The following is a 13366-nucleotide window of genomic DNA, read 5'->3' on the forward strand; positions in this document are numbered from 1 at the left end:
ATTTCTTCTTAGTAGTGTGAACAGACAGCAAGTGTGAAAAATCGGGATGGGGGTGGGGAGTAATAGGAGCCTATATAAGAAAAAAACAAAAATAGGGACTTCTGGTCACCCTACCTATATGGTATCTTATTCTTTTTCAAACATTGTCTTCTACAACTTGCAAAGGCAATATTCAATAGGTACTATTTTATACATGCAATTTTTCATACTATAGCAGGTTTTGCTGTAGCTCTGGCTAATAATAAAGAAAACATGATTCATGTTTTTTTAAATGGGAAGAGAATATAGTTTTTACCTCTTACCGAACAAACAAAATCAACCTTCAGCCTGAGGCCAAATATGAGCAGTTTCATCCCAAAAGGAAAACTTTTCAGAATTTAATGGGAATGGCATAATTGAAACCATTTTGTAATTTTACCTACAGCTTTCAGTAAAGTTACAGCTACAATGTATTTTGAAGATTCTTTTTTTAAAAGTTGTTAGAAATACCTGCCATTGTTTCAGAATCTTCATTCAGTGAGTAAACTCCAGGTCTTTCTATAAATAGTGGTTTTGATTTTCAACTACCAAGCAGCAATCTTATCTGATGCAAACTAGAGATTTAGGATTGGCTTTACCATTAGGGCCTTGTCTATGCTAGTGACCTGAAACATTTTTAATTAAGCCACCAGTTGTATTGAACTTGTTTTATATTCAATTGGTTCAGTGCATCCACACCCACGAGGATTAATTATCTTTGGATAACTACATGTCATCTCTATTTGCACTGTCCTAAACCAATTCAGCTGCTGTGCCCCCTAGGTATCATCTATCGAGGCACACTCCCACGCTTCCCCCCATTTATGTCCCTCAAATTATCCTCCACCCTACTCCTACCTGCCTCAGCCACATCCCCCATATTACCTCCCATCAGAAAAACCTCCTTGACCCACTAATTTCTCTGGCTCCACACCTCCTCAGATGGCAAACAACAGCTGGTTTATCAGGTGCAAGTGGTGGTTTGTAAGGGTGGGCATGTTCTGAGAGGTGTCCCATATCCTTCTGAATATACCCTGCTATGGACAGAGGATGAAAACGTGGGGTGAGCACCTTCGGAGATGTGTTCCATAGCCATCAGAACATGCCCTGCCACAAGGGGAGCTAAAGGCAGGGTGGGAACATGTTGACAGGGGTCCTACACTGATCAGCACGTGCCATGATGTGGGGCCGGACATGGAACTAATGGCATTGTAGGGCTGGGCTTGGAGTTAATGGCATTGCACAGCTGGGCACGGAGCTAATGGCAGGGTAGAGCCGGGCACGGGGCTGAAGGCGGGGGGTGGACACACACACTCAGACCGGTGCCCCAGGCCACAGGAAGGCGCCCGGCGAGAAAGGGAACTAGCAGGTTACTTCTTCCTGGCAGTGCCCACTGGGTGCTTTCCAAACCCTCCCAGGGGGCGGGTCGCCGGGTCCTGCCCCGCGCCAGCAGCGGGTCCAGCAGCCACAGCCGCTGTAGCGTAGGCCGGATATTGCTCTGCGGAGCAATGCGCTACTTACGTGCACTGAGCATGCTCAGTACATCTGCTGAAGCCACTGCCCTTCACCCTGCCCCGTGAGGTTCTGCGGACTGCTTTTGACGGGAGTTAAAACGTGGCAAAGGGGGCGAATCGGAGCACGGGGTAGCCGGCCAGGCGGCGCGGCGCAGAGCAGCGGGAAACTTCCGCGCCTCAAGTTCACAGCGCGAAACTTCCGCGCCTCAAGTTCACAGCGCAACCACCTACTCACTTCCTCAGTAGTTAAAAAACGAGCCTCGCCACTGCCGTATGTGGTGATTGGTCAGTTTTACAGGCGGGCCCTGCCTCCCTATATGACGATTGGCCAGATAGTCAAGCAGACCCATCTTTTGATTGGACAATTCTCACCCCGCTCCCCACCTTCCGGTGCTCTGACAGGTTAGGGCTGCGGACAGCGCCCGCTGATTGGTCAGATCTTCAGACAGACCCTCCCCCTGTGCAGTGTGCGGATGAGGCGCTGGGGGGTGGCTGTCCCGCGTCCCCGAGCGGGTTATACTCTCCCGCCCGTGCCGTGAGCGAGGTGGGCCTTTCCTCGCATAGCCCGCACCCATGGAGCTTTCCTACCAGACGCTGAAGACCACCCACCGGGCCAAGGAGGCGGTGAGTGCTACAGAGAGGCCGCTGCGCTTCTCCGTTACTATGGAGACCGGGCGGCTGGAGGCGCCATTACGGCGCATGGGCAGGAGGAGGCCTCAGCAGAGAGGGAGGTCTCAGCCAATGCGCAGGCGCGGGGCGGTGTGAGCTCCTGGCTGCGGGTTACCTGTTTCTGGCGAGGCGGAGCAGAGACCCAGCACGCTCAGCAAAGGGGAGTCTGCTCAGTCCTGAGGCGTGGGCGGTGTGTGGCCTCACCGCCCATGCGTGAGGGAAATCCCTTATCTCCCTGCACCCATGGGAATCCACCCTCCTGCTGAAGCAGAGACCCGCCACTTCGCCCTTTGATCACTGCCCCCGCTCCCCGCAGACAAACGGAGGGGGGGACCCACCATCCTACCCCCCCGCAGGACACTAAAGGGGGAGGGACCATGGGAGTTTTTGAAAATTCCAGGGGCACCTATCTCTAGCTTTCGAATCATAGAACTGGAAGGGCCCTCGGGAGGCCATCTAGTCCAGTCCCCTGCACTCGTGGAAGGACTAGGTATTATCCATCCCTGGCAGGTGCTTGTCCAACCTCTTAAAAATCCCCAATGATGGAGCTTCCACAGCCTCCCTAGGCAATTTATTCCAGTGCTTCACCACTCTGATAGGAAGTTTTTCCTAATGTCCAACGTAAACTGCCTATTGCTTCTTGTCCTATCCTCAGAGATTAAGAAGAACCATTTTTCTCCCTCCTCCTTGTAACAACTGTTTATATACTTGAAAATTGTTATCATATCCTCTCTCCGTCTTCTCTTCTCCACACTAAACAAACCCATTTTTTTCAATCTTGCCCCATAGGACATGTTTTCTAGACCTTTAATCATTTTTGTTGCTCTTCCCTGTACTTTCTCCAATTTATCCACGTTTCCTGAAATGTGGCACCCAGAACTGGACACCTCTGGGGGCACCAGATGGGGCAGAAGCTCTCATAATTCCTGAAGGTGGGGGAGAGGAGAGAACTGGGTCAAGCCCCTCCCCCCACCCTTGAGGCACTGATTGGGGTAGGATTCCCTTACTGCTGAAGAGAGAGAACAGAAAAGGAGCCAGGCAAGGATGTCCTTAGTGGCCTGTCCTCCCTCTGGGATAACAGCTTTGTCCTGCTACTAGCTAATGAAAAGTATCCTGCAGCTGGAGATGTAATTTCCATCTCCGGTAGATGTACATGAGCTAACTTTGATCAAAGTAGAGTGCTAAAAGTAGCAATGTAGCTGCAGTAGAATAGGCGGTGACATGGGATAGCCAGCCAGGTACAGTCTAGTCCTCGGTAAATAATCAAGCAGCTTGTTCACAGCAAGGCTGCCATTTTTATGCTCTAGTTTGATCAAAACTAGCATATGTACCTCTACCTGAGCTGGAAATTATACCACCAGCTTCAGCGTAGACGTACCCTGGCCTTAGCTCAGTGAACCCCAAACTTTTATGGCCACACCTCCGCTTTAACTGGTCTGCACCCCTGCCCCCCACGAGCTGTGGTTAAGAGCTGGGTCCAAAGTTGTGGGGCCGAGAGCACAGGACCAGGAGTGGGGGCTGAAGCCACAGGTGGGTGCCATGGCCAGGAGTAGAGCTGGGGGCTGAGGCCGGGGCCAGAGCTGTGGCTGGGGGCGGGGCTGGAGCAGAGCTAGGGGCAGAGCAATGCTGAGTGGTGCTCCTTCCCTGCCCCGCATAGGGGCTGGTCCAGGCCCCATTATGCCCCCTAAATGTTCCTCCATACTCCCCTAGGGAGGCACGCTTAGGGACCGCTGCCTTAGCAAGGCCTGTAGCTCAAGTGGTTGAGGTTGTGCTACAATCCTAAAGTTTCTGGATCGCACCCTGCTGATATATGACGGAGGGTTGTTACATAATGTAATTTGTTTTTACCCTTTTCCTTTATTTGTGTGTAATTTCCTGGGTTTTTTTAGGCTGGTACAATAAAGTTATTTAGATTGTCTTATTTAGAAAGTCAAGGACTAGAAAGTTAGGAAATGTCAGGTTTATGGTTGTCAGTGTGACTTTAATTCAGGTTCTTCGTGTACATGTATTATGATACAATCTTTAATTACTAGATCACTTAGTATTTTTTTCTGCCAGACCCTTGCCTTATTCATTGCATAGGATTCATGCACACAGGCCCACAATTAAAGTGGCAAGGGCAAATGTATATCTGGCACTTTCTGTCTTTTGAGTGAAGTACTTTGCAACTAGTACTTTTAATTTTTATATGTAATATACATTATAATGTAGAAAATTAGGATCAAGTAATAATGAAGAATTCTAGTTAAATTAATCTCCAGTGTATGTGGAGTTACACTGAAGTCCCTGAAATCAGTGGAGCTACGCAAGAAACTAATTTGACCATAACCTGTACCTTTTTTAAAAAAACGATTTGGAATTAAATATGGGAACAGTTCAGTTTTAAAATTAAACTGGTTTACAAACTCATGTGTCTTTATCAGCTACAAAGGAATGAATACATGACATTTTTATTCTGTTAATTTAGAAAAAATCCTCTAAGTGTTGGAGCTAATTAGTGAAGTGCTCAACTATTTAGCTTTTAAAACAAGATCATGTTTAAATGCCTTAAGCTTTTATTAATTGCTTGGACCCAAAAAATTCTCTATAGTAATTGAAAATGTAATTATGCACATTTTTTGTTCTTCTAAGAATAGGAGCTTATTAAACTTTAAACACTTAAACATCTATTGAAATACCAATGACTATAAACAACATGCCATTCTAAATAGCGTACTAATTAAACAGCAAGGCTAAATCACTATAAAGCTAAACTGAATTTTAAATAACTTTTTACTTGTAAGTGCTCCTTTTCTTTCACACATGTATAAGATTTACCACTTCCTTGCTAACCAGAGCTGAAGTTCCTGGTGTGATAGTAGTTTGTCAGAGTTTGCTTTCAGGCTGTCTGCTTGTATGGAATAGACCGGGTGGGCTGACTGAGTGGTTCACTAGATTTGTTATGCAATAGAAAATCCATCCTGTACGGTTTTCATTGGCTTCAACTCCTCTTGACTTCAGCGTGGTTCATCAGCACATCACAGGATTGGGATCAGAGGCTTGCATCTCTGTATTTTTGGTTCCGATCCAATGTTGGTTGATTGTGAATGAAAGTTGCTATGATCTGATTGGCTCATTGGTGCCCTATGTGAGATGATTCGGTAGTCTTAGGGCTTGTCTACACAGACATTTAGTTTTGTGGGAAGCTGGGGGGTGAATCCACCCCTCAATTGCCTGTTGTGGACTGCCTCTGAGGACCCTGCTGACATGCATTAATAGTTCATTCATGTGCCTTGATCTATTCATTATTGAAATGGGACTAGGTTAGAGAAAATTAATGTGCCTCAGGAGGGTCCACATGGGTGGTTGCTCCACAGCAGGCTCGTGCTGGGTAGATTCACAATCCAGCTTGCAAAATTAATTGTTTGTGTAGCCCTTAGTTGAGTTCTCAGTGGACAGGTTTCTACACCACAATATTAATCAGCACAAGTGGCACTCTTCGTGTCAGTTTCACCAGAGGACAAACAATGAATGGGCCATGGAGTCTAAACTAACCTTTCATTTTTTAGGAGGCTTCTTCATGGGGGAATTTTTGGCAAAATCAACAGTAGGAGCGCTGATGTAAACAGCCTTAGAGCATGCCTACCAGATTGGGCCCCGCACAAGACACAGTGGAGGAGGTGGCGCTGCCACTGGAATGGGAAGGGATCTTAGGTCTATAGTGTGAATGTGCTAACCACTAGGTTGTAGAGTCATTCATGCTGTCTCTGGCTCAGTGAATATTTATATGTTTATATAAAGTGGAACCACTTCCACAGCAGAAACTGGGACAAATCCCCCTATAATACCCTACAGCTCCTTGGTTAAGGCACTCTCCTGGGAGGTGGGAGCCCTGGGGTCAGATAGAGTGGGGATTTGAACCTGAGTCTCCTACAGCCTGGGTAAGTGCTCTATCAATTGGGCTAATGGATATAAAGGGGCACTACAATCATCTCCAGTAGTAATAAGTCCAACTGCTTTCCTACCCCTCAAGCTGTAATTGCAGAGAGACAAGTCTTCTAGGATGAATTGTAAAAGGGTTCCAATTTTAAGAGTATTTTCAAAACACTGTCTGTGAGAGAATCCCTCATCCCACCTGTGCCAAGGTTTGTTTTAATTTGCTGAGAACATGCCACAAAGTTAATCCATCTTCTCTTTCAGCATCCCTGCCAATGCACTTGTGGTTGTACTAGGAAATTACCCCAGACTAGAGCTTAATAATAATAATCTGCACTTTTCATTCTCAAAGTGCTTTATAAAATATTAATCTTCACAATGCCACTTGGAGATAGGCAAGTATTATTGTACTTGTATTAAGGACAGGGAAACTAAGGCAGAGGGAGTTGTAACTTTCCCAAGGCAACAGAAGTAGGGCATGTTAGAGCTTGGGTTGCAAATTTAATACCTCTTTCTTGAACTACCTCATCTTTCTCACTTTAGAAATCTGAAATTAAGCATATACACCATCACTTAAGTAAAATGAGAAACAAGTACACTTTCAAATCCTGGGAAAATTTCATGTAAAAAAAATTTCCCTCTCTTCCACTAGATGGCTCTGCACTTAAATCAAACTTCCAAGGGAAAAGAGTATGATAGCTGTGATGACCCCCTGCCTTGCCTCCCAGTTTTTCTACAGATTAATAAAAGCCTTCTGGAACAAACAAAGAGATAGTCACCAGCTTTAAAATGAAGTAACTGACCGTATTATCTCAAATATATAAGTCAGAAGGTAAATGGCATTCTTGTTAGATGTTTGGCTGCGTGTGTGTTCTTTCTCTGCATGGCATCCCTGCTCTGTGCACGTAGCTGGCATGGCAGACCTCGAGGGAACTGCCCAATGACTACAAGATCCATTAAGGTACAAAGGCACCCAGCCAAGTTTATTGTTGGCGAAGCATGGTCTTAGCTCCCCGATCAATGTCTACAGTTACACTAGCACATGTATGCCTATGACAATGGATGCAGCTCAATGAATGGCAGGACTTTCCATTGCCCCTTCTGTTGGCCAAAGACACACACTGTGAAACTCAGTTTTATATACCAGTACAAACAAGATATGTATTGCTCCTCTGACGTGGTTAGTTACTGCTCCCTGATGTGGATTGTTACCACTCATTACCTTATACATGTTGGTTCGATCAAAACATCTCTATCCATTATACAGTTATCCTGACCTCATCTTTAAGAGAATGTTCCTTTTATTTTTTTGCGGGGTGTTTGTACCATACTTGGTATCGGAGTGTTCTGGTACCATCCTTCTGGAATGTGTTTGAGTGTGCTGTACCTATCCTTTCTTAGGAATGTGTGTGTTTTTTGCAATACCAGCCCTGTTCCTGCCAGGCTCTGTGAGCATGTACGCAGGCAGAGCCTGCAGCCTTGCTGACTTTGCTTTATATTAGCAAAGCTTTGACCACTACTTTAGCCCAGATAAAAGGGCTTATGTCTCAGGCTCTCTTCCTGCTACAGGCATATGGTACCCTCCATACTGCAGAGCGCAGAGGGGAGCAGAATAATTCTAATCTAACCAAGGAGAGGAAGGCTGACTATGCACTATGTTCGACCACCCAAACCACGTTTTGGTACCTTTCTTCTTTCTGTGATTGCTGTGGTAGAGCACACTTCTAGGAGACAATGGAGACAAAGGGGAACTATCCTTTTACATACATATTCCTCTTTTATGTCTATTGGGACTTAAAATGTTAAAGCAGTTATGAACAGTGGTAACTCTGTGGCTTGTCTGTGAGCTCCAGATGAACAGATGCAGCAGAAATTTAGTGCTGTGGCACTAAAGGACGCAGGGGCGGGTTCTATTGTGGATAGGTCAAGGATTTGTGGGTTTATCTCCTGCAGTTCTGTTCTCTACCACTTTGGCTGGACACTTCCTATTCCAGATCCATTCTGCCACAGGGCCCACCTCTTGGGGGAACAATGTGGCAGTGTGCTAGAAGTCCTGGTTTTATCCTGTCCTTTTGCCTTTTAAGGAACAAGGGGGAGGATTGCTCCCTAAGGCATCGCAGCACTGGTATTTTATTTATAGTAAATGTTATACAGTGAAACCTGCACTGAGAGTCATCTCTAATATACAGCCCCATTTTAAATGAATACTTTCACATATCCTCAGGTTTTGTATACAATTGGTTCAAATTTTGTACCTGATTTCATGTGGAAATACTAGGGTTGTCAAGCAATTAAAAAAAATTAATTGTGATTAATCGAGCTGTTAATAGAATGCCATTTATTTAAATATTTTTGGAAGTTTTCTACATTTTCAAAGATATTGATTTCAATTACAACAGAATACAAAGTGTAGAGTGCTCACTTTTTATTCATTTTTTATTACAAATATTTGCACTGTAAAAAACAAAAGAAATAATATTTTTCAGTTCACCAAATACAAGTACTTTAGGGCAATCTCCTTAGCATGAAAGTTGAACTTACAAGTATAGAATTGTGTACAAAAAAACCCTACATTCAAAAAAAAACAGTCTAAAACTTTAGAGCCTACAAATCCACTCAGTCCTACTTCTTGTTCAGCCAATCGCTCAGAAAAACAAGTTTGTTTACATTTGCAGGAGATAATGCTGCCTGCTTTTTGTTTACAATGTCACCTGAAAGGGGAAACAGGCGTTCTCATAGCACTTTTGTAGCCGGCGTCGCAAGATATTTATGTGCCGGATGTGCTAAAGAGTCATATGTCCCTTCATGCATCAACCACCATTCCAGAGGACATGCATCCATGCTGATGATGAGTTCTGCTCCATAACAATCCAAAGCAGTGCAGACTGACGCATGTTCATTTTCATCATCTGAGTCAGCTGCCACCAGCAGAAGGTTGATTTTATTTTTGGTGGTTCAGGTTCTGTAGTTTCTGCATTGGAGTTTTGCTCTTTTAAGACTTCTGAAAGCATGCACCACAGCTTGTCCTTCTTAGATCTTGGAATGCACTTCAGATTCTTAAATCTTGAGTCGAGTGCTGTAGCTATCTTTAGAAATTTCACATTAGTGCCTCTGCAGCTCTCTGCTTCTTGTTATGCCACGTAGCACAGCACTCATACTGCAGTTCAGCTCTTCCCACGTGCAGCCCACTGTACATAAGGAGATGTTGCTGTCAATTCTGCAGCTGAGGATCTATATTTTCCTTGAGTCTGTCACAGACCCTGGGGTCATCCAACCTTTGGTTAATGTCATGACCTAGAAGTTGTTGTTGGAACACTAAAGGGAAGCTGAAGGCACCCGTGGTAAGACACCTGTGGGAGTGGTCTGGTTTTTCAGAGATGCTGAGCTCCCCCACTCCAGCTAACTTCAGAGAGATTTCAGTGGAAGCTGGGGGTACTCAGTATCTCCAAAAGTAAGGCCTCTTATTTTGGAGCCCAAACTCTGTCCAAGGAAAACCTGACCATGGTTAAGAAATTTTCATGTTTTGGGATTACTGCTGTTAGTCTCCATCCCCTTCTTTCCCCCACAAATTTTGGAGGGTTATTTTGCTAATACACTGGTCTTTACTCATAGACTCATAGGCTTTAGGGTCGGAAGGGACCAATGTGATCATCTAGTCCGACCCCCTGCACAAAGCAGGCCACAGAATCCCACCCATCCACTTCTGTAACAAACCCCTAACCTATGTCCGAGTTACTGAAGTCTTCAAATTGTGGTTTGAAGACCTCAAGCTGCAGAGAATCCACCAGCAAGTGACCCATGCCCCACACTGCAGAGGAAGGCGAAAAACCTCCAGGGCCTCTGCCAATCTGCCCTGGAGGAAAATTCCTTCCCGACCCCAAATATGGCGATCAGCTAAACCCTGAGCATGTGGGCAAGACTCACCAGCCAGCATTCAGGAAAGAATTCTCTGCAGTAACTCAGATCCCATCCCATCCAACATCCCATCACCGACCACTGGGCATACTTATCTGCTGATGATCAAAGATCAATTGCCAAAATTAAGCTATCCCATCATACTATTCCTTCCATAAAGTTATCAAGCTTAGTCTTAAAGCCAGATATGTCTTTTGCCCCCACTACTCCCCTTGGAAGGCTGTTCCAGAACTTCACTCCTCTAATGGTTAGAAACCTTCATCTAATTTCAAGTCTAAACTTCCTGGTGTCCAGTTTATACCCATTTGTTCTTGTGTCTACATTGGTACTAAGCATAAATAATTCCTCTCCCTCCCTAATATTAATCCCTCTGATATATTTATAAAGAGCAAGCATATCCCCCCTCAGCCTTCTTTTGGCTAGACTAAACAAGCCAAGCTCTTTGAGTCTCCTTTCATAAGACAGGTTTTCCATTCCTCGGATCATCCTAGTAGCCCGTCTCTGAACCTGTTCCAGTTTGAATTCATCCTTCTTAAACATGGGAGATCAGAACTGCGCACAGTATTTCAGGTGAGGTCTCACCAGTGCCTTATATAACTGTACTAACACCTCCTTATCTATGCTGGAAATACCACGAGACTTCCATTGAAGTCAGGCAGGAACTGTTGCGGCTCTAGCTTTTTTTGCCACCCTAAGCACGGCAGGCAGGCTTCCTTCTGCAGCGCGCCTGCAGGAGGTCTCTGGTCCCGTGGCTTTGGTGGCATGCGTGCGGGAGGCCTGCTGGTCCTGTGGCTTTGGTGTACCTGCTGCCGAATTGCCACCAAATCTGCAAGACCGGCGGACCTCCCACAGGCAAGCCACCGAAGGATGCCTGACTGCTGCCCTCGCAGGGACCAGCAGGACGCCCCCCACGGCTTGCCGCCCCAGGCTCGCGCTTGCTGCACTGGTTCCTGGAGCCGCCGGCGGCAGGAATATTTGTCAGACCTGTATATAGTTTAGCTATAGCTGGAGATCAATGTCCCAATCTGGCAAATGCTTAAACAAATGCTTTTAACTTTAAGACTTGAGTAGTTCCATTCTGTTCAATGGGAACACTCTTGGGAGTAAAATTTAAGCAAATGTGTAAGCATTTACAGAATTGGGCCTGCAGCAGTGTTGAAGAGTCACCAGTGCGGGGGCTCCTGCTGGTCATCTTGGGAATTTGCTCAACTCCAGCTGCAGGGCGCCCTCTGCTGCATTTTGTCAAATTTGCAGTGAAAGTGTTCTTAAAACAATCAATCTGTGCTGGGTCATCATCAGAGATGGTTATAACATGAAATATATGGCAGAATGCGGGTAAAACACAGAGCAGGAATCATACAATTCTCTCTCAAGGAGTTCAGTCACAAGTTTAATTAACACTTTTTTTTAATAAGCATCATCAGCATGGAAGCTTGTCCTCTGGAATGATAGTCGAAGCATGAAGAGGCATATGAATCTTCACTGCATCTGGCATGTAAATATCTTGCGACACTGGCTACAACAGTGCCATGCGAATGTCTATTCTTACTTTCAGGTGACATTGTAAACAAAAAGGGGGCAGCATTATCTCTTGCAAATGTAAACAAACTTGTTTGTCAGCGATTGGCTGAACAAGAAGTAGGACTGAGTAGACTTGTAGGCTCTAAAGTTTTGCATTGTTTTGTTTTTGAGTGCAGTTATGTAACAAAAAAACCCCTACATTTGTAAAGTGCACTTTCATGATAAAGAGATTGCACTCCAGTACTTGTATGAGATGAACTGGAAAATAGTATTTCTTTTGTGTATCATTTTTACAGTGCACGTATTTGTAATAAATAATGTAAAGTGAGCACTGTACACTTTGTATTGTGTAGTAATTGAAATAGATATTTGAAAATGTAGAAAAATATCCAAAAATATTTAATAAATTTCAATTTGTATTCTATTGTTTAACAGTGCGATTAATCACGATTAATTTTTTTAAATTAAACTCGTGAGTTAACTGAGGTCAACAGCCCTAGTAAATACCATTTCTATTCACACAATGTCCAATTAGGAGTCTAGCTTATTCATTTGTTTAACTATTCATACCAGATTTGTATGTGCATAAGTGGCATTTGCACATGCTGATCAGACACATGCAGTTGTTTACAAACAGCATCAGGTCTCCATCATTGAAATTACGTTCTTAAAGATCAAACCCTACTAGACAAGTAAGCCCTTGGGTGATTTTTTAGGACAGATTTCACTGCATTCAAAAAATACTAAATAGGATCATTTGTTCCAAATATTATATATTGATGTTAAATAAATATCATTTTTATTTTTTATCCAAATGAGAGCCAAAGTTATACTGTTCACATTTAGATGCCTTCCAAACTTTAATGGAAACTGGTGCTACTAACTTATTTCTAAACCCAGACTCCAGCACCTATCTGATCTTCCTCTAGCCCCAGGTTCAAATCCCAGCCAGGCTGGCCAACCTCTTCTTTCTAAGATACATTCCCTACAGTTGATCTTAATAACTGAGGGCATATTTGGTCTGCTTGGGCACTGAAGACCTTGTGACACTTTGCATCAGAAAAAAAAATGTGAATGTCTTTGCCAAACTTTCCCCTCTCGCTAGTGTGCATTATGCTATATGCTGTGTAGTACTCCTCCACACAGAAGTAGCTGCAATTGGGTGATTATGTATGTAAATATTTTGTAGTGCACTTCAGGATAATCAGGACCATTTAAATATTTATTGTGAAGTATTAATACTATTCAGGCCTTTCATATGTGTAATCCTTCTGCCCCTCTGAGCTGGCAGCACCAAGGGCTGGGTTCAGTATCCAGGGGTTCTGTTTCAATAATGCAATGCAAAACTGGCTCGAGCCCCCACCCAGTGACCTAGGACAATTACATGCCACTCCTCAGGCACCTCTAGGAGGCAACACTTCTCCTCTCACAAGCACGGAGTCCGAGTAGCAAAATCCTTTTAATAAAGGAGGGAAACAATGTGGCATTACGTTGGGGAAACACCACAAACTGGCTTCATAACACAAACCAAGAGCAAAAGACCTATCTCCAAGTAAGTTTGGCAATGTCCTTTTCCCCTCAGGGTCTTAAGTCCAAATCACCCCAAAGTCCAACAACCAAAAGTCTCTGTCCCTGGTCAATGCCACCCCAGAGTTCAAAAGTTAATCTGCAGAGTTTTATCCCCCCCCACCCTGGGTGGAAGAGGGGGGCCCACATGGTGTTAAGGGGCACCTTACATGGGCGAGGCCAACTGCCCTGCCTCTCCGTGGAGGTCTGCTGCAGCCTTCACCACGAATGGCTCTGCTCCACCAGCT

The 13366-nt window shown here is 44.6% G+C and overlaps 2 protein-coding genes across 2 annotated transcripts in view; one reads left to right on the plus strand and one right to left on the minus strand.

The window, feature by feature from the left end:
* The window catches only part of PIAS2 (protein inhibitor of activated STAT 2), a 55915-nt gene extending 54233 nt beyond the window's left edge, over window positions 1-1682 (minus strand). The window contains exon 1 of the mRNA XM_050944713.1: window positions 1540-1682. The gene's annotated coding sequence lies outside the window, so the exon portion shown is untranslated. The remainder of the gene's footprint in view (window positions 1-1539) is intronic.
* Window positions 1683-2009: 327 nt separating this feature from the next.
* KATNAL2 (katanin catalytic subunit A1 like 2) overlaps window positions 2010-13366 on the plus strand; it is a 62667-nt gene continuing 51310 nt past the window's right edge. The window contains exon 1 of the mRNA XM_050944806.1: window positions 2010-2156. Coding sequence (XP_050800763.1) covers window positions 2106-2156 — 51 coding nt within the window. The 5' untranslated portion in view covers window positions 2010-2105. The remainder of the gene's footprint in view (window positions 2157-13366) is intronic.

This window comes from Gopherus flavomarginatus, chromosome 3 (assembly GCF_025201925.1).
Source record: "Gopherus flavomarginatus isolate rGopFla2 chromosome 3, rGopFla2.mat.asm, whole genome shotgun sequence".
NCBI classification, from domain to species: Eukaryota; Metazoa; Chordata; order Testudines; family Testudinidae; genus Gopherus; species Gopherus flavomarginatus.